General features: G+C 50.4%; 1 protein-coding gene across 2 annotated transcripts in view; it reads left to right on the top strand.

Annotated features, from left to right (window-relative positions):
• ADA2 (adenosine deaminase 2) overlaps positions 1-25,669 on the top strand; it is a 44,811-nt gene extending 19,142 nt beyond the window's left edge. Inside the window, exons 6-12 of one of the 2 annotated variants that reach the window (XM_004616706.3) lie at positions 11,862-11,989; positions 13,924-14,014; positions 17,866-17,974; positions 21,981-22,138; positions 22,692-22,894; positions 23,107-23,202; positions 25,235-25,669. In XM_004616706.3, coding sequence (XP_004616763.3) covers positions 11,862-11,989; positions 13,924-14,014; positions 17,866-17,974; positions 21,981-22,138; positions 22,692-22,894; positions 23,107-23,197 — 780 coding nt within the window. In that variant the 3' untranslated portion in view covers positions 23,198-23,202; positions 25,235-25,669. Of the gene's footprint in view, positions 1-11,861; positions 11,990-13,923; positions 14,015-17,865; positions 17,975-21,980; positions 22,139-22,691; positions 22,895-23,106; positions 23,777-25,234 lie in introns of those variants that run through there. The other variant, XM_055128003.1, reaches the window with a different exon arrangement.
• The last annotated feature ends 917 nt before the right edge of the window (positions 25,670-26,586 follow it).

Below are 26,586 nucleotides of genomic sequence, written 5' to 3'. Positions count from 1 at the left end.
CACCGCCAGGAGTAATTCCTGAGTGCAAAGCCAGGAGTAACCCCTGTGCATCGCCAGGTCTGACCCAAAAGCAAAAAAAAAAAAAAAAGTAAAACTTAGTTTTTTACTTGAAAATGAATTAATTTTAAAAAAAAATTTTTTTGAGCCACACCTGGCAATGCTCAGGGATCACTCTCGCAGGGCTTGGGGACCATATAGGATGTCAGAGATCGAACACCAATGGGTGAAGGAAAGTGCTTCACCCATTGGACTCTCTCTGGCCCAGTCAGGCCTGTTTAGTATGTTCAAACTCCATGTTTAAACTCCTTATATGAGGTATTGTTGAGTAATAAGAAATGTTCAGGCCAAAGAGACCCAGGCTTGACCTTTTGCTCCACCTTTGGCCTTGCAAGCACTGCCCCAGTGATCCCTGAGTACAGAGGCAGGAACAAGCCCTGAGCACTGCCAGGTGGGACCCAAAACTAAATAAAATAACAGGCCTGATTTTTTTATGTTTTGCTTACTTTAGTTTATCAACTAGATTGTGTGTCATAGCAGTGCCCAGAATCCTCCCTCGAGCCATAGTGATAATCTTGTTGATTGGATGTCCTCAAACCACCATCAACTATGCACAAGTCGATTTGGGGGTGCTGTTTAAAAGTAGTGTTTGGGGGGCACATAGTACAGCAAATAAGACACTTGCCTTGCATGAAGCCAACCTGAGTTCGATTCCCTAGAACCACATATGGTGCCCAAACCCTGCCAGGAGGGGTCCCAGAGCACAGAGTCAGGACTGAGCCCTCAGTACTGCCGGATGTGGCCCAAAAGCAAAATAGAAAAAAACAAAAACCAAGTTAGTGTTTGGAGCTGGTCCTCCATGGATTCCAATTCTCCTATAAAGTCAGGAAGTTGCAGTTAACTTGCGCTCTCCAGCTTCTGCCGGTGTAGAGGATCTGACCAAGACCATACTTGCGGGGCTGGAGCAATAGCACAGCGCATAGGGCGTTTGCCTTGCACGCGGTCCACCTGGGTTCAATTCCCAGCATCCCGTATGGTCCCCCAAGCACCACCAGGAGTAATTCCTTTTTTTTTTTTTTTTTTTTTTTTTTTTTTTTTGCTTTTTGGGTCACACCTGGCAATGCACAGGGGTTACTCCTGGCTCTGCACTCAGGAATTACCCCTGGTCATGCTCAGGGGACCATATGGGACGCTGGGATTTGAACCCGGGTCGGCCGCGTGCAAGGCAAACGCCCCACCCGCTGTGCTATCTCTCCAGCCCCCTGCCACCAGGAGTAATTCCTGAGTGCATGAACCAGGAGTAACTCCTGTGCATCGCCGGGTGTGACCTAAAAAGCAAAAAGCAAAAAAAAAAAAAAAAAAAAAAAAAAGACCATACTTGCCCAAATGGCATTTTCACCTTGATCTTTACTCGGAATTCAGTTTGGGTTTCTTTGTGGAACCTCCCACTAACCCTTCTTTCACGGATTGGAAACAGACTCAGAAAGTGGAAGAGCTAAAACAAGGTCATTTGGGCCATAGAGGGTGCAGGGACCCAGGCAGAGCTTCTTGGCAGCCAGGCTCGTGCCAGGCTGTGAGGGGAGCCAGAGCCTTCACCTGGAGCGGCTGCCACGCAAGCGGGCGCTTCCTCTCAGGCTCCCTTGGAGCTTTCTCAGCATGAGGCGGTGGGGGCGCCTGCGGAGCGCGAGGGAAGAGCACAGGGCCTTGTCTGGGCTCAAAGCTGGGGCTTCAGTCTGGAGTTCGGTGGGGCAGCGTCCAGAGGAAGCTACCAAGCCTTGGATTGAGGGGTGAGAAAGCCAGGTGGGCAAGGGCACTTCGGTTCCATCTCTCCCCTTTTGGCACGGGTGCAAACATGAAGTTATGAAACGTAAACTCCTAGACAAAAACTTGGAGACCCTGCCGAGCCCCTCTCCTCATTCCACTATCCTCTTCCCCCAGCCTCCCCCACACCCCAGCCTTCCGGGAAGGTGGAGGGGTGCTGGGGTTTGAAATCCTGCGGCGGCGGCCGGGGGAGGGGATGGGATTTGACCATTTGTTCCTTCTGACCCAGGAACAAAGGCCTCACACCATCGAAGGGTTTGTGCCTTAAAGCCCCCCATTAGCTAGAGCTGGGGAGCCATCAACACATTAACAACTAAAAACCCTCCGCGCTGGAATTCTTTTGCTGAGCCGCACTGGCGATCTTCTCGCTTGTGGGGCAGATTCCGGCCAGGCTGATGTTGACGGACTGTCCGGCTGCGCGGCCTCCTATTGTGTTCCTAATGCTCCTAACAAAGGCCACTCTCCTCAGCCGCGGACGCGGGGCGGCTCTTACCTCCTCCGCCCCAGTCCCTTCCCCCACAGCCAGAGCTGGGCCCGACCCCGCCCGGCCTCTCTCCGGAGTGCCGGTGAACCTCAGCGACCTGTAGGAGAGCGCTCTGCTGGCACTTGCGCGGGGAGGTCTTTGCCACATCAGCCGTAGTGGCAAAGAGCCACGGTGGTCATTCCCAGACCGCTTGAATGTGGTCACTCAAGCACCACTCTATTCTCCCTGCCCGCCACTCACAAGGTTGCTGAGCTGTTGCTCATGTCGGGCAGTGCTCAGGGCTCACTCCTGGCTCTGCAGTCAGGGATGGCTGCTGGCGGAGCTCCCGGGATCCTATGCGGCGCCTGAGCTGGAATGTGGTGGGCCACATGCAAGGCAAGCGTCCTGCCCTCTGGATTCTTAGCAGACTCGGTTAAGAGCTCTCTAGGCCCAGGGGATTGCCCAGTGTCGGGCACTTGCATGGAGGCCTTGGTTGCTAGGCCTTCACCATCTGCTACTCACAGCAAATCCTGCCACCGTGCATGATCCCCAGAGCACCAGGCTGGAAGTCGCCCGGAGCACCAGATTGCGTGTGGCCTCACAACAAATACACACCTGGCCTCATGCAGGTGGGGCACTGCTGAGGACCAGGAAGCAAAATGGTTACAGCACATGCTAGCACACACCTGCCCCAGGTTTGGCTCTTGACTCCACATGTTCTTGGGGCTTCATGGCAGGGAGCAGCCCTGGAGGCCCCCAGCACCACCAGGGAGCCCCAGTGACCCAGAATTGCAGCGCTGACAGCACAGCATCAGAGCCGTGTGCTGAACCAACGGCCCTCTTGTCCAAGAATCACTGTGTGTGTGTGGGGGGGGGGCGCTGAGCCTACTGAGCACTGCTAGGAAGTATAGGATGAGCCCCACAGGCCTTTACAAAGCCGGGTTTCGGAAGGGTTTGCCAAACTGCCCAGGCTAGCGCTTTCATGTAGGGGTAGGGTGTTGTCAGAGAGAAGAAACTTGGGCTCTTGATGGTTGTTTCATATTCTTATCACGACCTTTAGTTTCTCTAGAAGCTTCACCTTTTTGGTGCAATGCAGATCCACCTTTCTCTGGGTGGTGCCTCATTTTCTCCAAGAGTTCAGTATTTGCATCTCAAAGGAGTCTGGCTTTCCTACTTCAGGGCTGGTGGCTAGGTAATTTCTTCTTTTCTTTTGTTTTATTATTTCCTCAAAAGCTCAATACCAACCCCCTCCCAGCGACCCCTCCCCCACCATCTCTCTGCTCACTGCCTTGATTTAAAAAAAAAATTAATGTAGGAGTGTCGTGCTTTTAAGGGTTAATATTCATTTTGTATTGGTTATGTAAATAAAATATCTTTTGGATGTCAGTCTCCTGGGTGGTTCTCTAAATGTCATCAGTGGGAAGAGGTGCTACTGCTCTCCTGCTCACCCACCTTGTCCTTGGAGAAGGTGCGGGGATGGCTGGGACAGGTCAAGCCTGCCACGGGGCCCTGCACGGTGTGGGCACTAACACTTCTCCGGCCCCACAAAGCAGCTTAGCATTATCCCGAGGTCCACTTGGTGCGCTGGCACGGACTAGACCCTCCCACCCAGTTCTCGGGAGCCAGGCAGGTTTCCCAGACTATCCTAAAAGGAAATAAATCCAGGAGGAGAGAACTAGTGAGTAAAACACATTTATTTAAGAAACATGGCAAGAGAATGTTCAGGAGAGAATGTGGTTTCCCTAATGGAAAGAAATTATATGTGGAATTCTCCAAAGTGCAGGGTTCCTCCTGGCTCTGTGCTCAGGGATCACTCCCAGAGGTTCTCAGGGAACCTTATGGGGTGCCAGGGACTAAACCTGGGTTGGCTTCACTCAAGGCAAACCCCCTACTCGTGTATTACTGCTCCGAATCCACTTCTATTCTTGTGTGTGTTGGGGAGGGGGGTGTCCAGGGGGGAGGCAGTGGTTTGGGCCATACCCCACCATACTCCTGGTTATGCACTCAGGAATTACTCCTGGGGGTGCTCAGTGCTCAGGGGACTATATGGGATGTCAGGGATCAAACCCTGATCAGTGTAAAAAGAGCCCAACTGTCTGTGCTATCTCTCCAGTCCAGTATCTCTTCTTATCACCACATTTTGTTCTCATTTCCTCAGGGGGCTCACCCTTCTCCAGGGCTGTTTCCAAGCCAGTTAGAATTTTCAATTCTCAATTTCTGCAGCTACTAAGAGAGTCCAGCCTTTGAACTACTTTAAGACTGCTGATAAAGCAACTTTTCTAGGGGTCAAATGGACCTGTGAGTGCCTCTAGAATATTATTCCAAGGAATCACAAATGAAAATCACATAGATGGGGGGCCAAAACATGAAACTAGAGGACCAACGGGTGGGATAAGGGGCCACAGGAAGGATACAACTTTGGATGGAAACCACAGTAGGAAAATGTTGAGAAACTGGTTTAGAAAACATTTTAATTTTTTTTCTTTTTTGGTCACACCCAACAATGCTCAGGGATTACTCCTGGCTCTGCACTCAGGAATTACTCCTGGGGGTGCTTGGGGGACCATATGGGATGGTTGGGATTCAATCTGGGTCGGCTATGTGCAAAGCAAACGCCCTACCTGCTGTACCATTGCTCCAGTCCGGACATTTTGATTTTTGTTACTTCCTGAGAAACTCATTTCCAGGGATCCCTTTCTACCTTCCTGCTTCAGGGGGATCAAACCCAGGTATGCTTTATCATTTAGTCATATGTTTGTCCAGTTAGAATTATTTCTAAGAGCTTTTTTTTTTCTTTTTTGGGTCACATCTAGCAATGCTCAGGGGTTACTCCTGGCTCTGCACTCAGGAATTACTCCTGGCGGTGCTGGGGGACCATATGAGATGCTGGGAATCGAACCCGGGTCAGTCGCATGCAAGGCAAATGCCCAACCCGCTGTGCTATCGCACCTGTCCCTCTAAGAGCTTGTTTTGTTTGTTTAATGTTGGCTGGTTGAAGGTGGGTTTTTTTTAAGGGGGGAGGGTTATGGGGTTTTGGCTTTGTTTTTGGCTTTTGAGGTCATACCAAAGATTCTCAAGATGCTCAAAGATATTCAATGCTCCCGGCTCTGCACTAAGAAATTATTCCTGGTGGTGCTCCTGGCAGTGCTCAGGGGACCATATGGGATGCAGATGATCCAACTCTAGTCAGCATGCAAGGCAAATGCCCTACACCCTGGACTATTGCTCTGGCCATATTCCTAAAAGTTTTATGAATATACTCACTTTGTATAGCAATGCTATGAGTTATAACTGATTTGAAACAGGTAGATTTTTTTTCCTGAGGTGGGGGGCAAGAACACCCAGTAATGTTCAGGTGTTACTCCTGGCTCTGCACTCAGAGGTGAGTTACTCTTGGTGGTGTTCCAAACCAAAGGGGATGCTGGGCATTGAATTCTGGTAGGCCTATGCACAAGGCAAATGTCCTACCTACTGTACCATCAGTCCAATCCCCAATTTTGTTTGTTTGTTTGTTTGTTTGTTTGTTTTGGGTTTTGTTTTTAGGCCACACTCAGTGGTGCTCAGGGCTTTCTCCTGGCTCTGAGCTCAGGGATCCCTCCTGGTGCGATCAAAGGACCATATGGGATCCATATGGGATCCTGGGTATGGAGCCCAGATCAACTGCACACAGGCAAGCGCCCTTCTTACCCGCTATATTATCATTCTGGCCCTTGGCCCCCAATTTGGAACAGATGTGGTTCTGTCCCAAAGAAGATGACATGGAACCACTGCTACAAGCAAACCTCAACAGGCTTCTGGATGCATTGTTTGCTTATCTCTCTGTACAACTGATAAATGTGCCATGGACATTCTTTTAGGCAGAACTGTGGTTTACTGATTTTCAAAAAGATGTTTCCTTTTGTTTCCTCTCTGTTCTCCTAGCACTATTCAACATCCATCCTTTCCCAACCATTTATTCATTTCCTAAAGCATGCTGCCTGAGGCACAGTACTCTCTGAAGTCTAAGTGGAAAGACTTCTGCTTTCATTACTGTTTATTTATGGAACTCCCCTAGGAGAGGACCGACACAGTGCACCCCTATTTCCTTCAAGATCCATGATCTAGTTTGCATGTCTGGAGTTGGCTCGGGAATGGCAGAATAATTATACGTGGGCTGGAATTCCACCCCAGCTGGGTGATGCCAAGACATAAAGTAGTAATGCTTGGCTGGATTAGTGCAATGACACTCAAGCTTGTACAGTAAAAGAACGTTGAGGGTCGAAGAGATAGTATAGCCAGTATGTGGCTAACCTGTATTTGGCCCCAGCACCACTTTCTGTCCTTCTGACCCTCACTAGGAATGATCTCTGAACACAGAGCCAGGAGTAAACCCCAAGTATCATGGGATGTGCGCCATTCCCAAAAAAACCTCAACTATAAATTTCTGAGTATCCCCCAAAGTTTCTGTTTTTATAGGTTATCACTATAATATCCTTTATAATATATACCCTGTATTAGAAGTTTAAACAGGGCCAGATAGTTCAGGGTTAAAGCACTTGCCTTGCATGTGGCCAACTCCATTTTGATTCTCAGTACTGCCAGGATAAGAGTGGCCCCTGAGCATCACCAACTGTGGCCCTCCCACCCCTCAAAAGAAATTAAAGCAGAAAGTTTTATGCTGGACATGTGGCTCAGCAGTAGAGTAGTTGCCTCCCATTTGCAAGGCTCTGGGTTCAATCTAGTACTGCAAACAGGAAATTCAAAATACAAGACTAGGGGCCGGAGCGATAGCACAGCGGGGAGGGCGTTTGCCTTGCACGCGGCCGACCCGGGTTCAATCCCCGGCATCCCATATGGTCCCCCAAGCACTGCCAGGAGTAATTCCTGAGTGCAAAGCCAGGAGTAACCCCTGAGCATTGCTGGGTGTGACCCAAAAAGCAAAAAAAAAAAAAAAAAAAAACCAAGACTAAACGAGCAGTCTATTCTCTCTGAGAGAGATATTGTCGTACATACTGCGACTTCTAGAAATTTCGTGCATTTATGAGAGAATAAGAAGTTAAAAAGAATCACTGTCACTGTCATCCCGTTGCTCATCGATTTGTTCAGGTGGGCACCAGTAACGTCTCTCATTGAGAGACTTGTTGCTACTGTCTTTGGCATATCCAATATGCCACGGGTAGCTTGCCAGCCTCTGCCATGCGGGCGCGATACTCTCAGTAGCTTGCCGGGCTCTCCGAGAGAGGCGGAGGAATGAAACACGGGTCGGCACGTGAAAGGCGAACGCCCTACCGCTGTGCTATCACTCCAGCCCTTAAAAAGAATGTCTTAAAATTTTTGTAAAGAGGAGCTGAAGATACACAGTGGGCAGGGCATTGCCTTGTGCAAGGCCAACCCTAAGCACTACCAGGAGTGATTCCTGAGTGCATATCCAGGAGTAGTCCCTGAATATCACAGGGTGTGGTCCCAAACAAACAAACAAAAATGTTTTTCTTAATCTCCAAACTAAGTAGAAGTTTGAAGACTCTGTAGACTGCCTGAGTCGGTGTAGGGGACTCTCGGGGGTCCACACAACACTTGCTGAGAATAGTGCGCCTGATGTACAGCAGCTGGCTCTCACACCAGACTCAGTCTCACAAGTGCTTGGAAGTCTGAGAATAAAGAAGTAACTTTCCTTTGTCCTCCTAGGGTCACTCTCAGGGGCTCGTGGATTAAGCCCACTTGTGCCCCACTAAAAGAAGAAAAGGCACATGAATTTCATTTGATATTAATATTTTATTGTTTGTATGCACAGAGCCTCTCCAGCAAAGAAATAAAGATGCAAAGAAACAGGTAGAACAGGGACTGTAGCAATGGTACAGCGGGTAGGGCACTTGCCTTGCATGTAGCTGACCTGGGTTCAATCCCCGGCAGCTCCTATGTTCCTTCGAGCACCACTAGGAGTAATTCCTGACTGCAGAGACAGGAGTAACCCTCTGAGCATGGCCAGGTGTGACCCCAAAATACTAAAATCAATCAATCAATCAATCAATCAATCAAAGGATCCAGCAGTTGCATAGTTGCATTAAGAAGTGACTAATTGTGGAAAAGTGGAATGACAAAGGAGAAGGGCTTTCCAGGGGTGGTGAGTCGGGAAGGTAAACATATTCCAGAAAGTTATGGATGGCAAAGGTTGTTTCATTTCACTTTATTTTATGTTTTGTTATTATTATTTTGATTTTTAGCTCACACCTGGTGGATGCAAGGGATCAATCTCTGGTGCCCCTCTGAGTTAAGGGTCAAGTAATGGAGACTGAACTGAGAATCAGTCGCATTGCAAGGCAAGCACCTTAACCCACCACAAACGTTATTTTAGCAGAGTTGTTTGTCAAAGTCTGTAGTGGTGCTTACCTGCTTGCTTGCTTCTTCCCTCCCTCCCTCCCTTCCTCCCTTCTTCCCTCCCTTCCTCCCTTCCTTCGTTCCTTCCTTCCTTCCTTCCTTCCCACAAGTAGTGCTCAGGTCTTACTCCTGGCTCTGTGCTCAGGGATCACTCTTGGTGAGGCTTGGAGGACCACATGGGCTGCTGGGGATTGAACCAGGGTCAGCCGCATGAGAGGCATGTTCCCTGTCCACTCTCTTAGCTTTCTTGAAAAATTTAAAAAATCTTTTTTAAAAACTAAAGTAAATTAATTTGTTTCTTCCTCCTGCCTCATTTTTCTCCTTAAAAAATTTTACTGAGGGGCTGGAGCGATATCACAGTGGATAGGGGGTTTGCCTTGCACACAGCTGACCCTGGTTCGATTCCCAGCATCCCATATGGTCCCCCAAGCAGGTTCCTGAGTGCAGAGCCAGGAGTAACCTCTGTGCATTGCCAGGTGTGACCCAAAAAGCCAAAAAAAAAAATTGCTGAGCTGCTGTTGTCGTCCCAGGGCCGTACATAGCCTGATTTTGGTATTCACACATTCTTAGCTGTGATACTGGCCTGGGGCTGCGCACCAGGTTGTGTTGCCCGCATGCTTGGTTGCAGTGCTCACTGAGGGTGCACTTCGTTACTTATGGTGACCACAGTGTGTTCACCAGGGCTCATTCTCTTACTTGAGGTACCAGTGATGCTTATCATGGTCTGGGGGAGGAGCACTGCTTGCCAGAGGCCATGCTTTCTGGCTGTGGGACCCCTTTGTTGCATTCAGACACAACTGACTAGTTGCAGCTGAAACTTGGTTTTTGCACCAACGTTTGAGATAGATGGAAGAGCTGCCAGGATCCTGCCCAGCACGTGTGGAACTGAGGGACCTGAACGTGTGACCGTATGCTTCCTAGGCAGGCACTGAGGCCCCTGCACCAGGTCTGTGGACCCAAAGCTGAACTGTTGTCTCCACGACAGGGCTCTGTCTCTGGCTCAGGAGATGGTGGGGACATCTTCACACATGGGGATCTGTATCCTGACTTTAGGCAGACGGCAAAAAGCTGCATTCTACGTTTGCTGCTTCTCAGTTGCCTTCAGTTCAATCTAGTCCTTATGTGGAAATGGCATATTGGTCCCCTTCAGTAATTCAAATAAGAATAGGTACAAATGGAGCGTGCTGCCTGGGGCTGAGAGCCTGCTGGCAGCCTGGGAAATGCCCAGCTTCAGAGCAGCAGCAGAGGAACCCAAGAGAAAGGCCAGTGTGCTTGGAAGATGCTGGTAACTGCTGCCTGGTCACCCGCTTCCCTGCCCAGGTAGAAGGGCAGAGTCCAGAGATAAGAGAGCCTTAGCCTGGCCGCTCACCCCAACAGGAGGCTGTGGAGAGGCTGGAAGGGAGTTTCAGCGACTGAAGGAGGCACCCTGGGTTAGGCAGAGTGGTGCAAGGTAAGAAAATCTCCTGCGTCTGCCTGCACTCAGCTCTGTGAGGCCAGGAAGTTCCGCCCGTGAGAGGCCAAGAGACGCGTAGCTCTGCCTCTGCCCAGCCCCAGCTCCAGCCCTGGGACAGCGCTAGGATTAGCAACCCTTTATTTAATGATTAATTTATTGGGTTTTAGGCCTGACTCAGGGATTATTCCTGGCTCTGTACTCAGGGTTCACTCCTGATAGTGCTCAGAGAACCTTGTGGGATATCAGGGGTCAAACCTGGGTTGGCCCCTTGCAAAGCAAGTGCCTCATCCGCCATGCTTTCTCTCCAGCCCCGAGGTGGCAGGAGGCCCCTTGGCTGCCAGGGTCCCCTCAGCATCTGGCTCTGCCCGCAGAGCCACCCCTGTTTCCTGCTCGGCAAATCCCACTCACCTCTCCAGGGCCAACTCTCGTCATTTCCTCCCAGAAGCCTCTGATCCTATCCTATTAAAACAAGCCCCTTCTTGGCCGGAGCGATAGCACAGCGGGTAGGGCGTTTGCCTTGCACGCGGCCGACCCGGGTTCGATCCCCGGCATCCCATATGGTCCCCCAAGCACCGCCAGGAGTAATTCCTGAGTGCAGAGCCAGGAGTAACCCCTGAGCATCGCTGGGTGTGACCCAAAAAGAAAAAAAAAACAAAAACAAGCCCCTTCTTGAGTCTGGAGAGATAATACAGTAGACAAGGCGTTTGGGGTGCTCGAAGTAACCCCCTTTTGATCCCTAGCACTAACCCCGCATATCATACCCTGAGCACTGTCAGGGATCACTACTGAGCACAGAGCCAGAAATAGCTCTGAGCACGCCAGGAGCTATAAACCAACCCTAAAAGTAATGCCAAATAAACCTTTTCTTCCTCTGAGGTCCCCTTTAAGTATCTCTCTAGCTAGTGTTTACTTTTTCACCACTAAATTATAAACTCCTTGAGAGTGTTATCTTGTCTTTGGGGCAATATTTACCCCTCCTAAAGACTGGCCCAGTGCTATCTTAGGAGGCGGGGCAGGCACCTGGAGGGTCCAGGAGACCGGGAATTTGGTGCAGGAACCAAACCCAGAGTTTCTGTCTGCATTGGATGTGTTCAGTGAACATTAATTTACGCCATGGAACAAAACTGAACTTAACTACTTTCTAGAACTTCTTCTCATCCATCCTCTCCCTGCAGTCTACAGAAGTTCCCACACAGTGCCTGACACATTACCACTTTTTCTGGAACATGGCCCTGGGATAGGGCAGGACAGACAGCCGTAGAAGACATGGCCCCCAGACTCAGCATGTAGCTCTCTCAAGGGGGGGTGGGGGGGTCTCATTTCTTGTCCACTGTGTCTTTTCCCTCTGCCTTTGCCAGGTCTATTCCTGACCCTTCTCATTCAGTCTCTAGTCATGTCACTCTGGGTGTCCCTGGTGGCAATGGCCACCTCAGGGGCCATCTGCCCTATGGGAGGTGGGAGTGGGTGGTGAGAAGGCAGAAATAAAGCAGACATTCCTATGGGCCTTCTCCCCAGATGCAAATACATCTCTGCATCTTCATTCAGCAGCAGAGATGTTTGCGTGCCTGCACTGTGCCAGGTGGTACTGTGGATGCAGCAAACCAGCAGCTTTCCCAGCCTCGTGGTCTCGAAGCCACTAAGGCTCCAGGTCTGACCATCAAAGGGAAATGAGCAAGGAAACTGCAAAACTCAAGCTGTTTGGGCATGATTGGCCGCTGGGCATGAAGTATTGCCCTGCTGCCCTCTGACGCCTGTAGGACCCATCTTCCTCAGGTCTACGAACTAAACGGGACACTCCATGATCGAGAGTGGTCAGTGAGGACCTACAAGGAAGTGGCTCAAATGTTTGCGAAAGAACATCCTGGGTTTATTGGAATCAAAATCATTTATTCGGATCACAGGTGAGTAAGAGCATGGCTGGAAACATAAGGAGGTCCAACAGGCTGATGGGTTGGGCAGAGTGGGAGGGAGTGAGGTGCTGGGGTGCAGAGACCCCCAACACATGGGTTCTGCGCGTGCCTGTGAAAAGCACTCTGAAACCGTGTGTGGTTTGGGTCTTTCTGTTGTTGTTTTTCGGCTACACCTGGCAGTGCTTAGGGATCTCTCTGATGGGACTCGGGGAACATGCGGTACGGGGGATTGAACCAGCCAACCACGTGCCAGGCCTTACCCATTATACCAGATCTCCAGCCGCTCGCCTGGGTCTTTACAGCCCAACTGAAATAAAGATTGTGGCCATTTTCCAGATAATTCTAGGCCTTGAAGTCATGCTGCCCTGGATAACTCAGTTTTGATAGAATGTTTTTGCCTGAGGAGTCATATAACTGTCCCACTTCTGTTCCTGTTTGCCTCTGGGATTCAGCCTGATGTCCTTCAGGGCTGTGTGGGGGTCCTGATGGGCAGGCCTGGGACAGCATGTGTGACCCAAATGTGAGAATCCCAGTCTTTCCTTAAGCAAGCTCCGAAAGTTTTAAGTTTCCTTCGGATTGTACCAGAGTGTCCCCCACCCAACTCCAGCCCCCTGTGTGGAACAGCACCACAAGCCAGACGGGATGACAGCAGTCAGGGCACGAGGAGCAGCAGCCCCTCCGTTCCTTGGCCCCCCATGGGGCTGGGCTCTGGGCAACCAGACTTCTAGGAGCCCCTCCTTCATCCTGTTTCCTGAGTCTCTTCCCTGCTTCTGAGGGACTGGGGTGACAAGGGCCGCAGGCTGAAGGCATTTGCAGTGCTGTCCCCTCAGGGGTTCCCCAGTGTAGAGGGGGCCAGTGGCCCCCAGAGTGGGGACTGAGCTGGTGGGAGAGGGTGTGGCTTTCTAGAGCTTCCTCTCATCCTCTCATCCCCTGGGATGGGAGAATGAATGAAGGGTCTGGCGTAGGAGCCAGCGCGGCAAACCTCCTTCCAGAGTGCTCAGGCCTTTGCTGGTGCTTCCCTGGCCTTGCTGCTTGCTTCAGCCCTGCCTGGTCAGGAGGAGAGGGAGGGCAGTGACAGGCTGGTGAGATGCTTCTGGAATGCCCAGGACTTGCAAGCCTATCAGGAAAGATGGTGTCCCAGTACAGTCCTGCCATGGACACTCGGCTAACCTGTGGCACCTCAGGGACCGTGAACGGGGGTCGCTCCCATCTCGCTCTCAGGGCTGGGGAGCAAATCTGGGACAAGGCCACCAACACCCCACAAACGCAGACAGAGAGCTGCTGGGGGGCAGAGCAGAGGACTGTTCATGTGCAGGAGGCCCTGGGCTTGAACCCCAGAACACACAGCCTCCTAGTACCACCAGGAATGACCCCTGTGCCGCCAAACCCACCAAAAGCCAACATAGACAAATAGAACTTATCCTCTGAGTCCCCTTACCTCCATGCTTTTCAGAGTCTGTTAGGACCTTAGTAGGGCGGCCTCAGGCAGAAAGTCTCAGGTCCGCAGCCCCTTGAAGGAATCTCAACAGAGGGAAAGGATTGGAGTACGTACTCCAACTCAACGGTTGGATTACGAGTTTTGCACATGGGAAGCCTATTCAACCCCTGCACTGCATGGGGGAGCACATTGCCAGGAGTATGCTTCAGCACCGCTGGCCCCCAAACAAGAAAAACATAGCCCGGTGGGGGGTGTCAGTGGACCTCGGTCAAGAGCTAGAGCCAAGAGCACAGCATCTGTGGCCAGGGAGTGCTCGGGCGCCACCCCTACCCCACCCCTACCCCACCCCTACCCCACCCCTACCCCACCCTTGTCCCCACCCTTGTCCCCACCCTGGCCCTCAGGCCCCAGTCTCTCTCCAGACCTCACCCCAGGCCCCCACCCACCCTCAGCCCTGGCCTGGCCCCCACGCCTGTCTGTCCCGCAGGTCCAAGGACGCGTCACTCGTGCTGGAATCCGTGCAGGCTGCCATGGCGCTCCGGGCCATGTTCCCCAGGATGGTGGCGGGGTTCGACATGGTAACGTGGTGCTCAGGACGCTGTGGGGCCAGCGGGGGCCATGGGCAGGGGAGGACAACTCCCAAGAAGGAAGAGCAAAAAGCACCAGCGCAGGAGAAGTGGGTGTCCAAGCCCTCTTCTGGGGCTGGGGGCACACCCAGGAAAAGAAAGGCACCCCAGGTTTGCTTCCCGGCTTCCTCCCAGCGGTCAGGAGACCACCCCGGCCAGGTCCCTGCCAGGAGATAACTTGCTGACCTGTCGGACACAGTTGATTTGGACCAACTGGCTGCCAGGGCCCCCTGACTCTTCCTGGGGAATCTGTGCATTTTGCTCAAGACTGCTTCAGTTGGGCGGCGAGGGGGTTAAGTCGAGTGGCAGGGCCTCCCTCCCTTCCCCCACCGGGCAGTACTCAGGGCTTACTCCTGACTCTGCACTCAGAGATCATTCTGGTGGTGCTCTGGGAATCAGATGGGATGCTGGGGATCGAACCCAGGTCCAGTGCAGCATCCTACCTGCTGTGCTGTATTCCTCCAACCTAACTCTCTTTCGAGCCAAAAGGAGTGTTAGTTGTTTTAGACCCAGGATATTGTCCTGGGACCCTCAGAGGTTGTTCAAATAATCTAGTCTTTCCAGAAAGTGAGAGAAACCCCCCACCCTCATTCTCAACCCCACCCCCATCTTTTCTTCTGCATTCTGGGGCCACTGCTAAGGGGGCCTGAGGAGGAGGATGCCTATAAACAGCTCCTAGGTCTGTTTGCTGGGCCCCCACTGGCCCAGCCTTGGCGAAACCGCTGGGGGTGTGCTGGGAAGCTCAGCTTCTCTGACGTCTCTGCTCTCTGCTACTGCACTGAATATTGTGCGTGTGTCAGTGACTCCCTCGAGAATCAAACTGGCATTCTTTTTTTTTTTTTTTTTTTTGCTTTTTGGGTCACACCTGGCAATGCACAGGGGTTACTCCTGGCTCTGCACTCAGGAATTACCCCTGGCCATGCTCAGGGGACCATATGGGATGCTGGGATTTGAACCCCGGTCGGCCGCGTGCAAGGCAAACGCCCTACCCGCTGTGCTATCTCTCCAGCCCCTCAAACTGGCATTCTGAGAGAGACACCCTATATGCTAAGGCCCCCTTTTAGCTGGCACATAACTACAAAGCCTCAAAAGCATAAAGCTCAGCTTAAAATTCTGTTTTGGGTGTTGCTGTCCTTCTGTCAGTGACAGCTGAGGGTCTGCGGTGGGGGGCCCACAGGTGATGCCAGGGCACATCTTTAGGCTCTATCTTTTTTTTTTTTTTTTTGCCATACCCAGCAGTGCTCAGAGGCCGTTCTTGGCCCTGTGCTTGGGAGAACACTCAGAGGTACTGAGGGAAACATCTCAGGGGACCCTGTGAGCGGGGATTGGACCCATATCTCAGCATGCAGAGCCTGTGCTCAGCCTGCTGATGTGTCTCTCATGCCACCACAGTCTTTTTCTTCAATGATGCTAAAATTGAACTTAGGGTCTCACACATGCAAGGCATGAATTCTGCCAATGAGCTGTCCTCAGCCTCCATTCCAGACTCATATTTATTCTCTTGCCTTCTCTCAATTTCTGTCTCCCTCAAACTGTTTGGGCAGGATGGAAGGCCACACCCAGCAGTGCTCAGGGCTTACTTCTGGCTCTGCACTCACAATCACTCCTGGTGGTGCTCAGGGACCATATGGGATGCTGGGGATCAAACCTGGGTTGGCTGCATGCAAGGCCGATGCCCTACCCGCTGTACTCTCACTCTGGCCCAGCTCTTTCTCTTGTTCTCTCTTTTTAATTGCTTTCTCCCCTTGTGAAAAGCCTTGGGAGAGGAGAAACTTTGTTAGGAACAAAAAGGTCCTGATTAGACTAAAAGAAGACCACCAGGATCAAAATCTTTTCCCTGGATAATGCCATAGCAACTAACTCTTTCTACATATAAAATCCCAAGCAAGTCGGGGTTGCTTGGCAAACACCATAAAACCAGTTTCAGGAGCTGGAGTGATAGCACAGTGGGTAGGGCATTTGCCTTGCACTCGACTGACCCAGGTTCGAATCCCAGCATCCCATATGGTCCCCTGAGCATCGCCAGGGGTGATTCCTGAGTGTATGAGCCAGGAGTGACCCCTGTGCATCGCCAGGTGTGACCCAAAAAGCAAAAAAAAAACAAAAAAACCTGTTTTATAAGAGCAAGCGTCTTAGTCTCCAACTACAGGGTTGACCACAACTCAGCTTGGGATGTTTGGTTCCTTTCTTCAACTTTTTGGGGCTCTCCCCTCTCTGGAGAAACCTGTGTATGTTTCCTTTTGTTGTTGGGGCACACCTAGCTGGGAGCTCAGGGGTTGTTCCTGAGCTGGGACTGGCCTGGGTTCCCTGCAAGCAAAGCATGCGCACTAGCCCTTTGAGCTCTTTTCTGGGCCCAAATTGATATTCTTTTCCTTTCCCTCTTAATAAAATTTTTTTTTTTTGCTTTTTTGGGTCACACCCAGCAATGCTCAGGGGTTACTCCTGGCTTTGCACTCAGGAATCACCCCTGGCGGTGCTTGGGGGACCATATGGGATGCCGGGGATCGAACCCGGGTCGGCCGCGTGCAAGGCAAACGCCCTACCCGCTGTGCTATCGCTCCGGCCCCCTCTTAATAAAAATTTTTGAAGAAAAATAAAGAAAGGAAGGAGGGAAGGAAGGAAGGAAGGAAGGAAGGAAGGAAGGAAGGAAGGAAGGAAGGAAGGAAGGAAGGAAGGAAGGAAGGAAGGAAGGGAGGGAGGGAGGAAGGAAGGAAGGGAGTGAGGGAGGGAGTGAGGGAGTGAGGGAGGGAGGGAGGGAGGGAGATAGGGAGGGAGGGAGGGAGGGAGGGAGGGAGGGAGATAGGGAGGGAGGGAGGGAGGGAAGGAGAAGCCAGAACAATAGTAAAGCAGGGAGGGCATTTACCTTGCATGTAGCTGACCTGAGTTCAATCCCCAGCACCCCGTATGGTACCCTGAGCACCACCAGGAGTAATTCCTGAGTGCAGAGCCAGGAGTAACCCCTGAGCATCACTGGGTGTGACTCAAAAAGTCTAAAAGAAAGAAAGGAAGAAAAAAAAGAGAGAGGAAGGGGAAGGAAGGAAGGAAGGAAGGAAGGAAGGAAGGAAGGAAGGAAGGAAGGAAGGAAGGAAGGAAGGAAGGTAATGAAGGGGGCACAGGGAGGGGAGGAGGAAGGGCTGAAGGATATAAGATCTATCTTCTGACTAAGGGAGGATTGTTCCAGGTAAGAACATAATCTCTACCCGGATTGGGAAAGAAGAGAGGTTGTGTTCTTACCTGTGCTCTGGTGCTATTTCTGGCTCCTTGTTCTGAGGTCGAGCCACTGGGACTATGTGCTGGGGATTAAACCAGGATCGCTTATACCATTTCTCCAGCCTCTGCCATTTTTCACAAAGCTTTGCTGGAGAGGTAGTAGTACAGGTGAGGTTCTTGCCTTGCACATACCAACCCAGGTTTATTCCCTGACACTCCATATGAGCCCTGGCAGGACTAACTCAAGTGGATTTTTTTTCTTTTTGGGTCACATCCAGTGATGCACAGGGGTTATTTCTGGCTCATGCACTCAGGAATTACTCCTGGCTGTGCTCAGGGGACCATATGGGATGCTGGGAATCGAACCCGGGTCAGCTGCGTGCAAGGCAAATGCCCTACCCACTGTGCTATCCCAGGAATAATTCAGGTGTGACCCCAAAACAGAACATAAAAAGGTTAAAAGGATGTGTGACAAAGCTCTAAGGCAATGACAAGATATGAAAAAGGTGTCTCTGAGCCACTTCAGGTACCTCAGTAAGGGGTGACAGGGAGAGGCAGACAGATGCCTCTATCTCATCTTCTCTGTCTCACAGGTAGGACGTGAGGACACTGGCCACTCCCTGTATGACTACAAGGAAGCGCTGATGGTTCCAGCTTCACGTGGTGTTAACCTGCCATACTTTTTCCATGCTGGAGAGACAGGTAGGCCATGGGGGGGCAGCAGGAAGAGGGAAGTAGAGTACTGACAGGTTGTCTACTGGAGATGCTGACAATACCTGTCCCGTGTACATGATGTCTCTCCACCCTGAAGAGGCCACTAGAAAACCCAGCGGCAAGAATAGAAGCATCTGTTTCACCATTGAAAGCTATCGCACTGTCGATTTGCTCGAGTGGGCACCAGTAACGTCTCCATTGTGAGACTTGTTACTGTTTTTGGCATATCGAATATGCCACAGGTAGCTTGCCAGGCTCTGCCGTGCGGGCGGGATACTCTCGATAGCTTGCTGAGGTCTCCAAGAGGGATGCAAGAATCGAACCTGGGTCTGCTGCGTGCAAGGCAAATGCCCTACCTGCTGTGCTACCGCTCCAGTCCACCATTGAAAACTGTGATTTCTAATCCTCACCCCTGTCTAGCTAGAAAGGTATTTCTACTCATTCTTCCAGACAAAGGCAGTGTAACTGTTCCAAGCATAAGACCCTTGGTTGGAGTCCTTCTGATGACCAGTGCCCACTAGGAGAATGCACCTGTTCCCACCACACACCTGACATAGCGGGAGGGGGACTAGGAGGTGGCGCGGCGCAGGCTCTGTCCACTCTCACCAGTGCTGAAAGGAGCCTCCTGCTATTGTCTCTGAAAAGCCATCACCCGCCACTTCATTATTCCCAGAGCTCAAGCCAGGGGCTCATTATGTATCTCAGCACCCCACCCACCCCCATATTCAGCAACCGAAGTACCAATTTCAGATCAAATGAAGATTTGGGGACACCTGGCACCCCTCAAGACCCAGCAGATAAGAAGAGAGCAGTGGGGAGCCTGACTCGCGCAACCAGCTGTGAACCTGGGCTTATCCCACTGACTCCCAGAGGAAACATCGTGTGCATTAATCTCTTTTTCCTGACATTTCCAGTCAATTTAGATCCAATTTAGATCAAAACTGTTTGAGGAGATTTAAAGAATTGCTTGTGGGGTATAGGGGTGGGGGAGGACAACCCTGAAGAGCTTGTGGTCTTGTCAGGAAAATCCTGTGAACCCATGTAAAATCATTGCAGCTGCTTGAAACTCTAACATAGCATCTCACTAACTTTAAGTTGTGTGATCCTAGGAGAAGATTTCACCAGGATTTGGATAGCTAATAGCTACAAGTAATGCCCTGATTGCAAAATATAAGATAGCTTTGGGGGAAGGGATACTCGACAGGAACCTGTAAAAGCCTTTCTGAATGGATGTCCCTAAGGAAAGTTAACAATGTGTCCTATTATTTCTAGCTGAGAAGCAGATTTTTCACATTTTATATGGGAATATTTTTGCTTGCTAAGAATGAAGTGCACACTTTCCACACTTACCTTCAGTACTTGTGCTACTCTTGACTTAGTGCTTAGGACTCATTCCCGGTGGTGCTCGAGGAACTGCAGGGTGCCAGGAATCTAACCTGGCCTGCATCAAAGCATGCACTCCAGTCGATATTACAATGAAATAATCTCACAGCAAGCTGTCCTGTCCAAGGATGTTAGGGATGTGGCTCAGCAGTGGAGCACTTGCCTTGCCGTGCCAGGCCCTGGGTCCCCTCTCTAGCTCAATGGCATGCAAGGGGTGCTCCTCACCAAGTCATGGATTTCACCCTACTGGTTATTCAAAAGTGAAGACATGTTCAGATGTAACCACGTCTGTATCACTGTATCACTGTCATCCCGTTGCTCGTCGATTTACTCAAGTGGGCACCAGTAATGTCTCTATTACACTCAGCTCCGAGATTTTAGCAGCCTCTTCTTACTCATCTTTCCCAACAATTGGAGGCTCTTTTAGGGTCAGGGAAATGAGACCTATTGTTATTGTTTTTGGCATATCAAATACACCACAGGCAGCTTGCCAGGCTCTGCTGTGCAGGCAGGATACTCTCAGCTTGCTGGGCTCTCCGAGAGGTATATATGTATTTGTTACTGTATTTTGGATATAAATACACCACAGGGAGCTTGCCAGGCTCTCCCAAGTGGGAAATAGACTCTCAGTAGCTTGTCAGGTTCTCCGAGAGGGAGAACTAGGCTATTAGATGTCACATAGCCACATTGCTCAGGGGCAAGAGGTGGGGGCAAGAGGCTGTGTTGCTTTCTTCTGGGAGCTTGGGTTGTTTTATTTATTTATTTATTTATTTATTTATATTTTGCTTTTTGGGGTCACACCTGGCGATGCACAGGGGTTACTCCTGGCTCTGCACTCAGGAATTATCCCTGGCCGTGCTCAGGGGACCATATGGGATGCTGGGATTTGAACCCGGGTCAGCCGCGTGCAAGGCAAACACCCTACCCGCCCTACCCGCTGTGCTATCTCTCCAGCCCCTGGGAGCTTGGTTTTATAGTCTCTGGATGTTGGCCGTTGATGGGATTACACGGTGCCGGGGGCAGTCTCTGGGCGTGACTACCTAGCTACTGGAAAATGGGGGATCTGGGTAGAGAGGCCCAGTCCCGATCCGAGCAGCCTTAGAGATCTCAGCCCTGAGTCCCGCACATCTCCTCAGTTGGCTCCCCCATGCATGAGGCTCGTCCGATCGAGTGGAGAGTGGCCCTGAGCATGGCCATGGCTGGGTTCCGGGGGTCCTCAACTATCGAGGCTCTGCTGGGGGTTGGGGAGGGAAACACAACCCTTCATTAGACCATGTCTAATGAAGCAAAAAATAAAACACTTCCTACAGGACTGCTCCTCTGTAAGGAAGAAGCAGCAGAGCCATTTGCACACAGGGTCCTCCCTGACCAGCGAGATCTGCCCAGGCACAAGGGAGACTTTGTCTGTTCGGGGCCCACACCTGGCATTACTCAAGGGTTTCTCCTGGTTTGGTGCTCTGGGGTTGCTCCCAATGGTGCTTGGGGGAACATGAGGTGCTGGAGATCAAATGTGGGCCTCCTGCATGCAAAGTCCAGTCTGTTGAGCCATCTCCCTGGCCTCAAAGCTGTCACTTTAACCCCCCACTGAGACCCTACTTGCAAGGAGGTGCAGGACATGAAGTAACAGCTACAGTATTTGTACCGCTTTGCTCATGTGATTATCGCAACTGACTGTTCCAAGAGCACTGTTACCAATACAGGTTAAGGGCTGGAAAGAGAGCTTCATGGGCAGAGCATTCAGGAGGTCCGGGTTTGACCCTCTGTCTGAATGGTCTCCTGAGCATCACCAGGAACAGCCCTTGAGCACCAGGCCAGAAGCCCCTGAGTATTGATGGGTGTAGCCCCCAAACAAACAAACAAAAAGATATACATTTAATACCTACAATTCATTATAAAATCTAGTGCCAGAGAGAGTATAGTGGGTAGGGCTCTCACCTTACATGCACTGACCCAGGTTCAACTCCAGACATCCCATATGGTCTTCTGAGCACCACCAGGAGCAATTCCTGAGTGCAGACTAGGAGGAACCCCTGAGCATTTCCGGGTGTGACCCCCAAACCAAAAATTACAGAATCTGTAACACATTGTTGTAAAGATCACAAACATTAGATTCTCAGAAAAATACCACTAAAAGAAAAATATGGGGGGAAAAGAATATGAAGCCAAAGAGATAATACAGAGGGTAAGGCTTTTGCCTCATGTACATCCAACCTGGGTTCAATCTCCTGCACCACTTGTGGTCTCTCAAGCACCACCAGGAGTGAGCCCTGAGCAACACAGGGTATGGTACCAGAAAACAAGAAAAGGAAGAATGGAAGAAAAAATATGGACTGTGGGGCCAGGTAGGTCAAGGTTTGAAATGCAGTTTTGTTTCCAAATAACTATTCTCTCTCAGTTTAACCAATGGAAGTTTCAACTTCCTCACGTGTTTCATGCATATATAAATACAATAAAAGACCCCCATACCTTTTTAAAAAAAATATATGTGTCTATGTGTATATATTTGTTACTGTTCATTTTTCTTCCTCTACCTGCTCGGGGGTCTGGAGCCTAGATCTGATGGTGGTCCGTGGGTCAAGTCCATCATGCTGAGGACTGCTCCTTTCCCCAGACTGGCAGGGTACTCCCTCAGACAAAAACCTTCTGGATGCGCTACTACTGAACTCTACCAGGATTGGCCATGGATTTGCTTTGAGTAAACACCCGGCAGTCTTGATTGATTCCTGGAAGAAGGATATCCCCATCGAAGTCTGTCCCATCTCTAATCAGGTATGTGTCATCATAGGATAACCTCATTCCCTTACTATCTTCTCAGACCCCAACCTCAACCTCTGCTCCAGTTCCCAGATTTGCTGCTGTATAACTTTTCTCCTTACTCACTTATTTTTCCTGTTTTATCACTCTCGTTCTCATTAATAAAGTTATTCAGGAACATCCCTTTGCCTAAACCATAACAGTTAGGCAGTCGTGCAGATTCCCCTGATAGTGTGCAAAGTGTGGACCAAGCTGAAGAAAGCGACACTGGGGACGTGCTGTGGTGGGAAGGTCCCAGGAACCTGCTTACATGGTAGCCTGGGGTGGTCCATTCCCTGCCTACCTTGCTCCCTTCCAAGGCAATGTTGAAACTTAAAGACAATTAGAAGAATCTCTGAGGACTAGCTCTGTCTATTCTTTGTGTCAGGACTTCCCAGAAGCCACCTCGGTACTCGGAATAGGATAGGGCTAAGAAGGAGGTGGTGGTACTCATAGTAACACCTCCCCACTGACTTTTTTTTTATTATGGCTCAAAGTTTGTCTTTCTCTCTTGTCTCCTACTGGACAGGTCTTGAAACTGGTGTCAGACCTGAGGAACCACCCTGCAGCGGTCCTGATGGCCGCTGGGTACCCCATGGTGGTCAGCTCTGATGACCCAGCTCTCTTTGGTGCTAAAGGCTTGTCCTATGACTTCTATGAGGCCTTCATGGGCATTGGGGGGATGGAAGCTGACCTGAGGACCCTCAAACAGCTGGCCATGAACTCTATCAAGTGAGTATTCTGTGAGCATCCTGAATCCCTTTTTCCTTCTACCCACACTTGCATTCCATCTCCACAAGGATGAGGGTCCGATGGGTTTCCCTGCATCGCCTCTGTTCTGTGTTTGCTCTCGTGGGTGGTGGGTAACTCTGCATGCCCCTGAGCCCCCTCTTCCTCTCCTGTTTGCACCTCTTCCCGGGGCTGACCTGACTCCTCCTCTGCAGGTACAGCACCCTGATGCAGAGTGAAAAGATGGCTGCCATGGCAACCTGGGAGCGCAGATGGAATGAGTTTGTGGCTGACCTGGCAAAATGACCAAAGTGAGGAGAGCCATTTATCCCCCATCCCTCTCCCATCTTTACTTATGCTCAGCCTTGAGTCCACCAGTGTGTCCTCCCCTCCATTTCCTTACCAGCACTGACCGTATAGGCCAGCAATGGCTTCTGCGCTGTCCCACCTCTCAGGAACATGTGACCAGTTGACCAAACTCAGAGTTTTAGACTTTTCTTATCTCTCAATCTCTCTGTTATCAGTCTTAGTCTTTCTCTTGATCATTGCCTTTCCCAGATGTTCCTTCTCTGTGCTCTTCCTGATGGGTTTCCTCAGCTGATGGTGCTCACACTCCCCGAAAATATCTGGGGGAGGGGTACACCCGGCGATGCTCATGGCTTACTCCTGGCTCTGCACTCAGGAATTACTCCTGGTGGTGCTCAGAGGACCATATGGGAAGCCAGGTTGACTGTGTGCAAGGCAACACCATACCCACTGGACTATCTCTTTGGCCCCACATTTTTTTTCTATATTTTTTCTGATGGTTTCAACAATGCAGTATATTTATGCTCTAGGTCTGTCATGTTGTTGTATCATACCTTCCACTGAAGTGTCAATATTCCTTAACTAATGTCCCTAGGCCCCTTCTTTGCCTCCCCTCAACTTCCTTTCTATCAGTAAACTCCATTCCATTGACAATCTAAGGGTTTGCTTTCTGGTTTGATGCTGGGACCATACTCTGTGGTACTCAGGGGGCTACCCCTGCTGGGTCAATCTCAGTGATGCTGAGGTGCCCTGCAGTGTTGGGGGTCTAACAGGGCCTCCCAAAGGCAAAGCTTGTGCTCCACCCTGCAAGTTCCTTCTCAGTGACTACTGCCATCCCCTTGCTTTGTTTCTCTAGGCTCCAGAGGTGAGTATTGTCTTTCTCCTCCTATTTATCTCTTCACTTTCCTTCCAGTATTTTTCTCCTCTCTTCGCACCTGTACTCTTGCACAGTATAATCTCATCATTTCCTTTCCTGGTTCTTTGGTGCCACAGGCTCTGTGCTCAGTGGTCCCTTCTGAGTCTGTGCTCAGGGACTGTTCCTTTGCTTTCGACTACTTTTAGACTACTTTTAAAGATTCCCAAATTTGTTCACTGGGGTGGCTCATGAGACTCCCAGAAACCAGGCTAGAGAGATAGTACAGTGGGTGGGGTGCTTGCCATGAGTGTAGCCAACCCCCTTTGCTCCCCAGCACTCCATGTGGTCCCTGTGCCCACCAGGAGTCATCCCTGAGCACAGAGCCAGGAATAAGCCCTGAGTACAACTGGGTGTGGTCCCAAACCAAGGAACCCCTCACCCACCCCCCTCCTCCAGAATCTCAGAAACCCACAATGTTCAACTCTGCACTCTCGTATCCTCCCAATCTCTGACCTCTCCCATCTTGGTAAGTGACACCATCTGCCTCTGTGTTTCCAGGGACCATTTGGTGCAGAGACCAAAACAGGGCCTCCTGCACACTAAGCTGGAGGTCCAAATCCTGGGTTTAAAACTGAGATGCGGGGCCAGAGCAATAATACAGCGGGCAGGGCGTTTGCCTTGAATGTGACCTATCAGGGTTCAATCCTGACATTCCATATGGTCCCCCAAGCACCCCTAGGAGTAATTCCTGAGTTCAGAGCCAGGAGGACCCCCGGAGCATTGCCAGGTGTGACCCAAAAAGTCAAAACAAATAAATAGATACATTTTTTAATTAACAAAAAAAACCAAACCCCCTGAGATGCACTTGCCTTGCAAATGGCTGGCCCCAGTTCTGTCCCTGGTACCCCAAGTGGTCTCTGAACACCACCAGGAGTTATCCCTGAGCACAGAGCCAGGAGTAAGCCCTGACCACCGCCAGGTATGGCTGCAAAAACAAAACCAAAAAATAAATTAAATAACTGATATCACATGGTCTCTTCTGAGCAGTGTTAGGTGTGAACAGAGAACAAAGAGGATCTGTGGCAGAGTCTCCTGCTAACAAGCCATCTCTTTGTAAAGCAGATCCATGTAGTATTTGTTTATTTATTTGAATGAGGTTAAAGGTTTTCCTTCCTTACTAGATGAATTGTCCACACAGAGAAATCCTGAAGACCTGGAGCTTCTAGTGAGGACACCACCTTTGCCTGTCCTGTGTGGGACCCTGACGGCCTCTTCTCTCTGAGTTCCAAAGGCTTTGCTCAAGGTGCACCGCTTCCTGGGCAGGGCAGGGAGACTTCTGGAAATCCAGAGTGGCTGGTGGTGCAAATCGTCCTTTTTCCGAGGGATAACCATACAATAGTGATGTTGTCATTTGAAACCATTAAAAGATCCCAGAAAAGCTGCACACACAGTGCAGAGCTGGGCCTCGGTTGCCCTTGTCCACACTTGCAACACTCACATTATGGTGCTGACTTTGGCATGTTGTTAAGGTAAGCTCGGCCAGGATTTGCACTGTAAAGTTTTCCTTTTGTGATTAATAATTATCTGGTGGGAAAACACTTTATGTAGACACCCTACTCCCCGACAGACCTATAGTTTTCTTTTTTTTTTTTTTGCCTTTTGGGTCACACCCGGCGATGCACAGGGGTCACTCCTGGCTCTGCACTCAGGAATTACCCCTGGCGGTGCTCAGGCGACCATATGGGATGCTGGGAATCGAACCCGGGTTGGCCGCGTGCAAGGCAAGTGCCCTACCCGCTGTGCTATCACTCCAGCCCCCAGACCTATAGTTTTCTGTTTGGCTTGTTTGTTTTTCAGCAACACCCAGCAATGTTCAGGGGCTACTTGGAGCCGGATGCTTGGGCAGGGGTGGGGGGTGGGGAAGAGGGGTAGATGAGGGGTGGCTGTTCCCAGAAATGCTGGTTTTCCAACCTGACCCTCCTGTCTGCTGGACACAAGCTCTAGCCCTTAGATCGTCTCTCTGGTTCCAAATCCTTTATCTCTGCATCCATTGAATATTGAGGGTTGGGGCTGGAGCAATAGCACAGCGGGTAGGGCGTTTGCCTTGCACGCGGCCGACCCGGGTTTGATTCCCAGCAACCCATATGGTCCCCTGAGCACTGCCAGGAGTGATTCCTGAGTGCAGAGCCAGGAGTAACCCCTGTGCATTGCCAGGTGTGACCCCAAAAAGAAAAAAAAATGAATATTAAGGGTTGTCTGAATCTATTATGACCACAATGATTGCTTTTCTAGTTATCTTTTATGGGCCAAATTAAAAAAATTTTAATTTGATATAATATTTATAAAATAGTTTACAATATTTGATTACACTAAATATTCAAACACCAATCCCACCACCATAATACCTTCCCACCACCATATTTTGGATGTTTTTCACCCAGAACCCCAACCCCTGCCTCAAAGCAGAAGCAAAATAATTTATTTTGTATTGTTTGTTATGGATAAAGTACTGAAAATGTTCCAAAAAACTTTC

The sequence above is a fragment of the Sorex araneus genome, chromosome 2, assembly GCF_027595985.1.
Source record: "Sorex araneus isolate mSorAra2 chromosome 2, mSorAra2.pri, whole genome shotgun sequence".
In the NCBI taxonomy this organism is placed as follows: domain Eukaryota; kingdom Metazoa; phylum Chordata; class Mammalia; order Eulipotyphla; family Soricidae; genus Sorex; species Sorex araneus.
The sequence above is the reverse complement of the archived record's forward strand: the minus strand, read 5'-3'. Positions and strand labels throughout refer to the sequence as shown.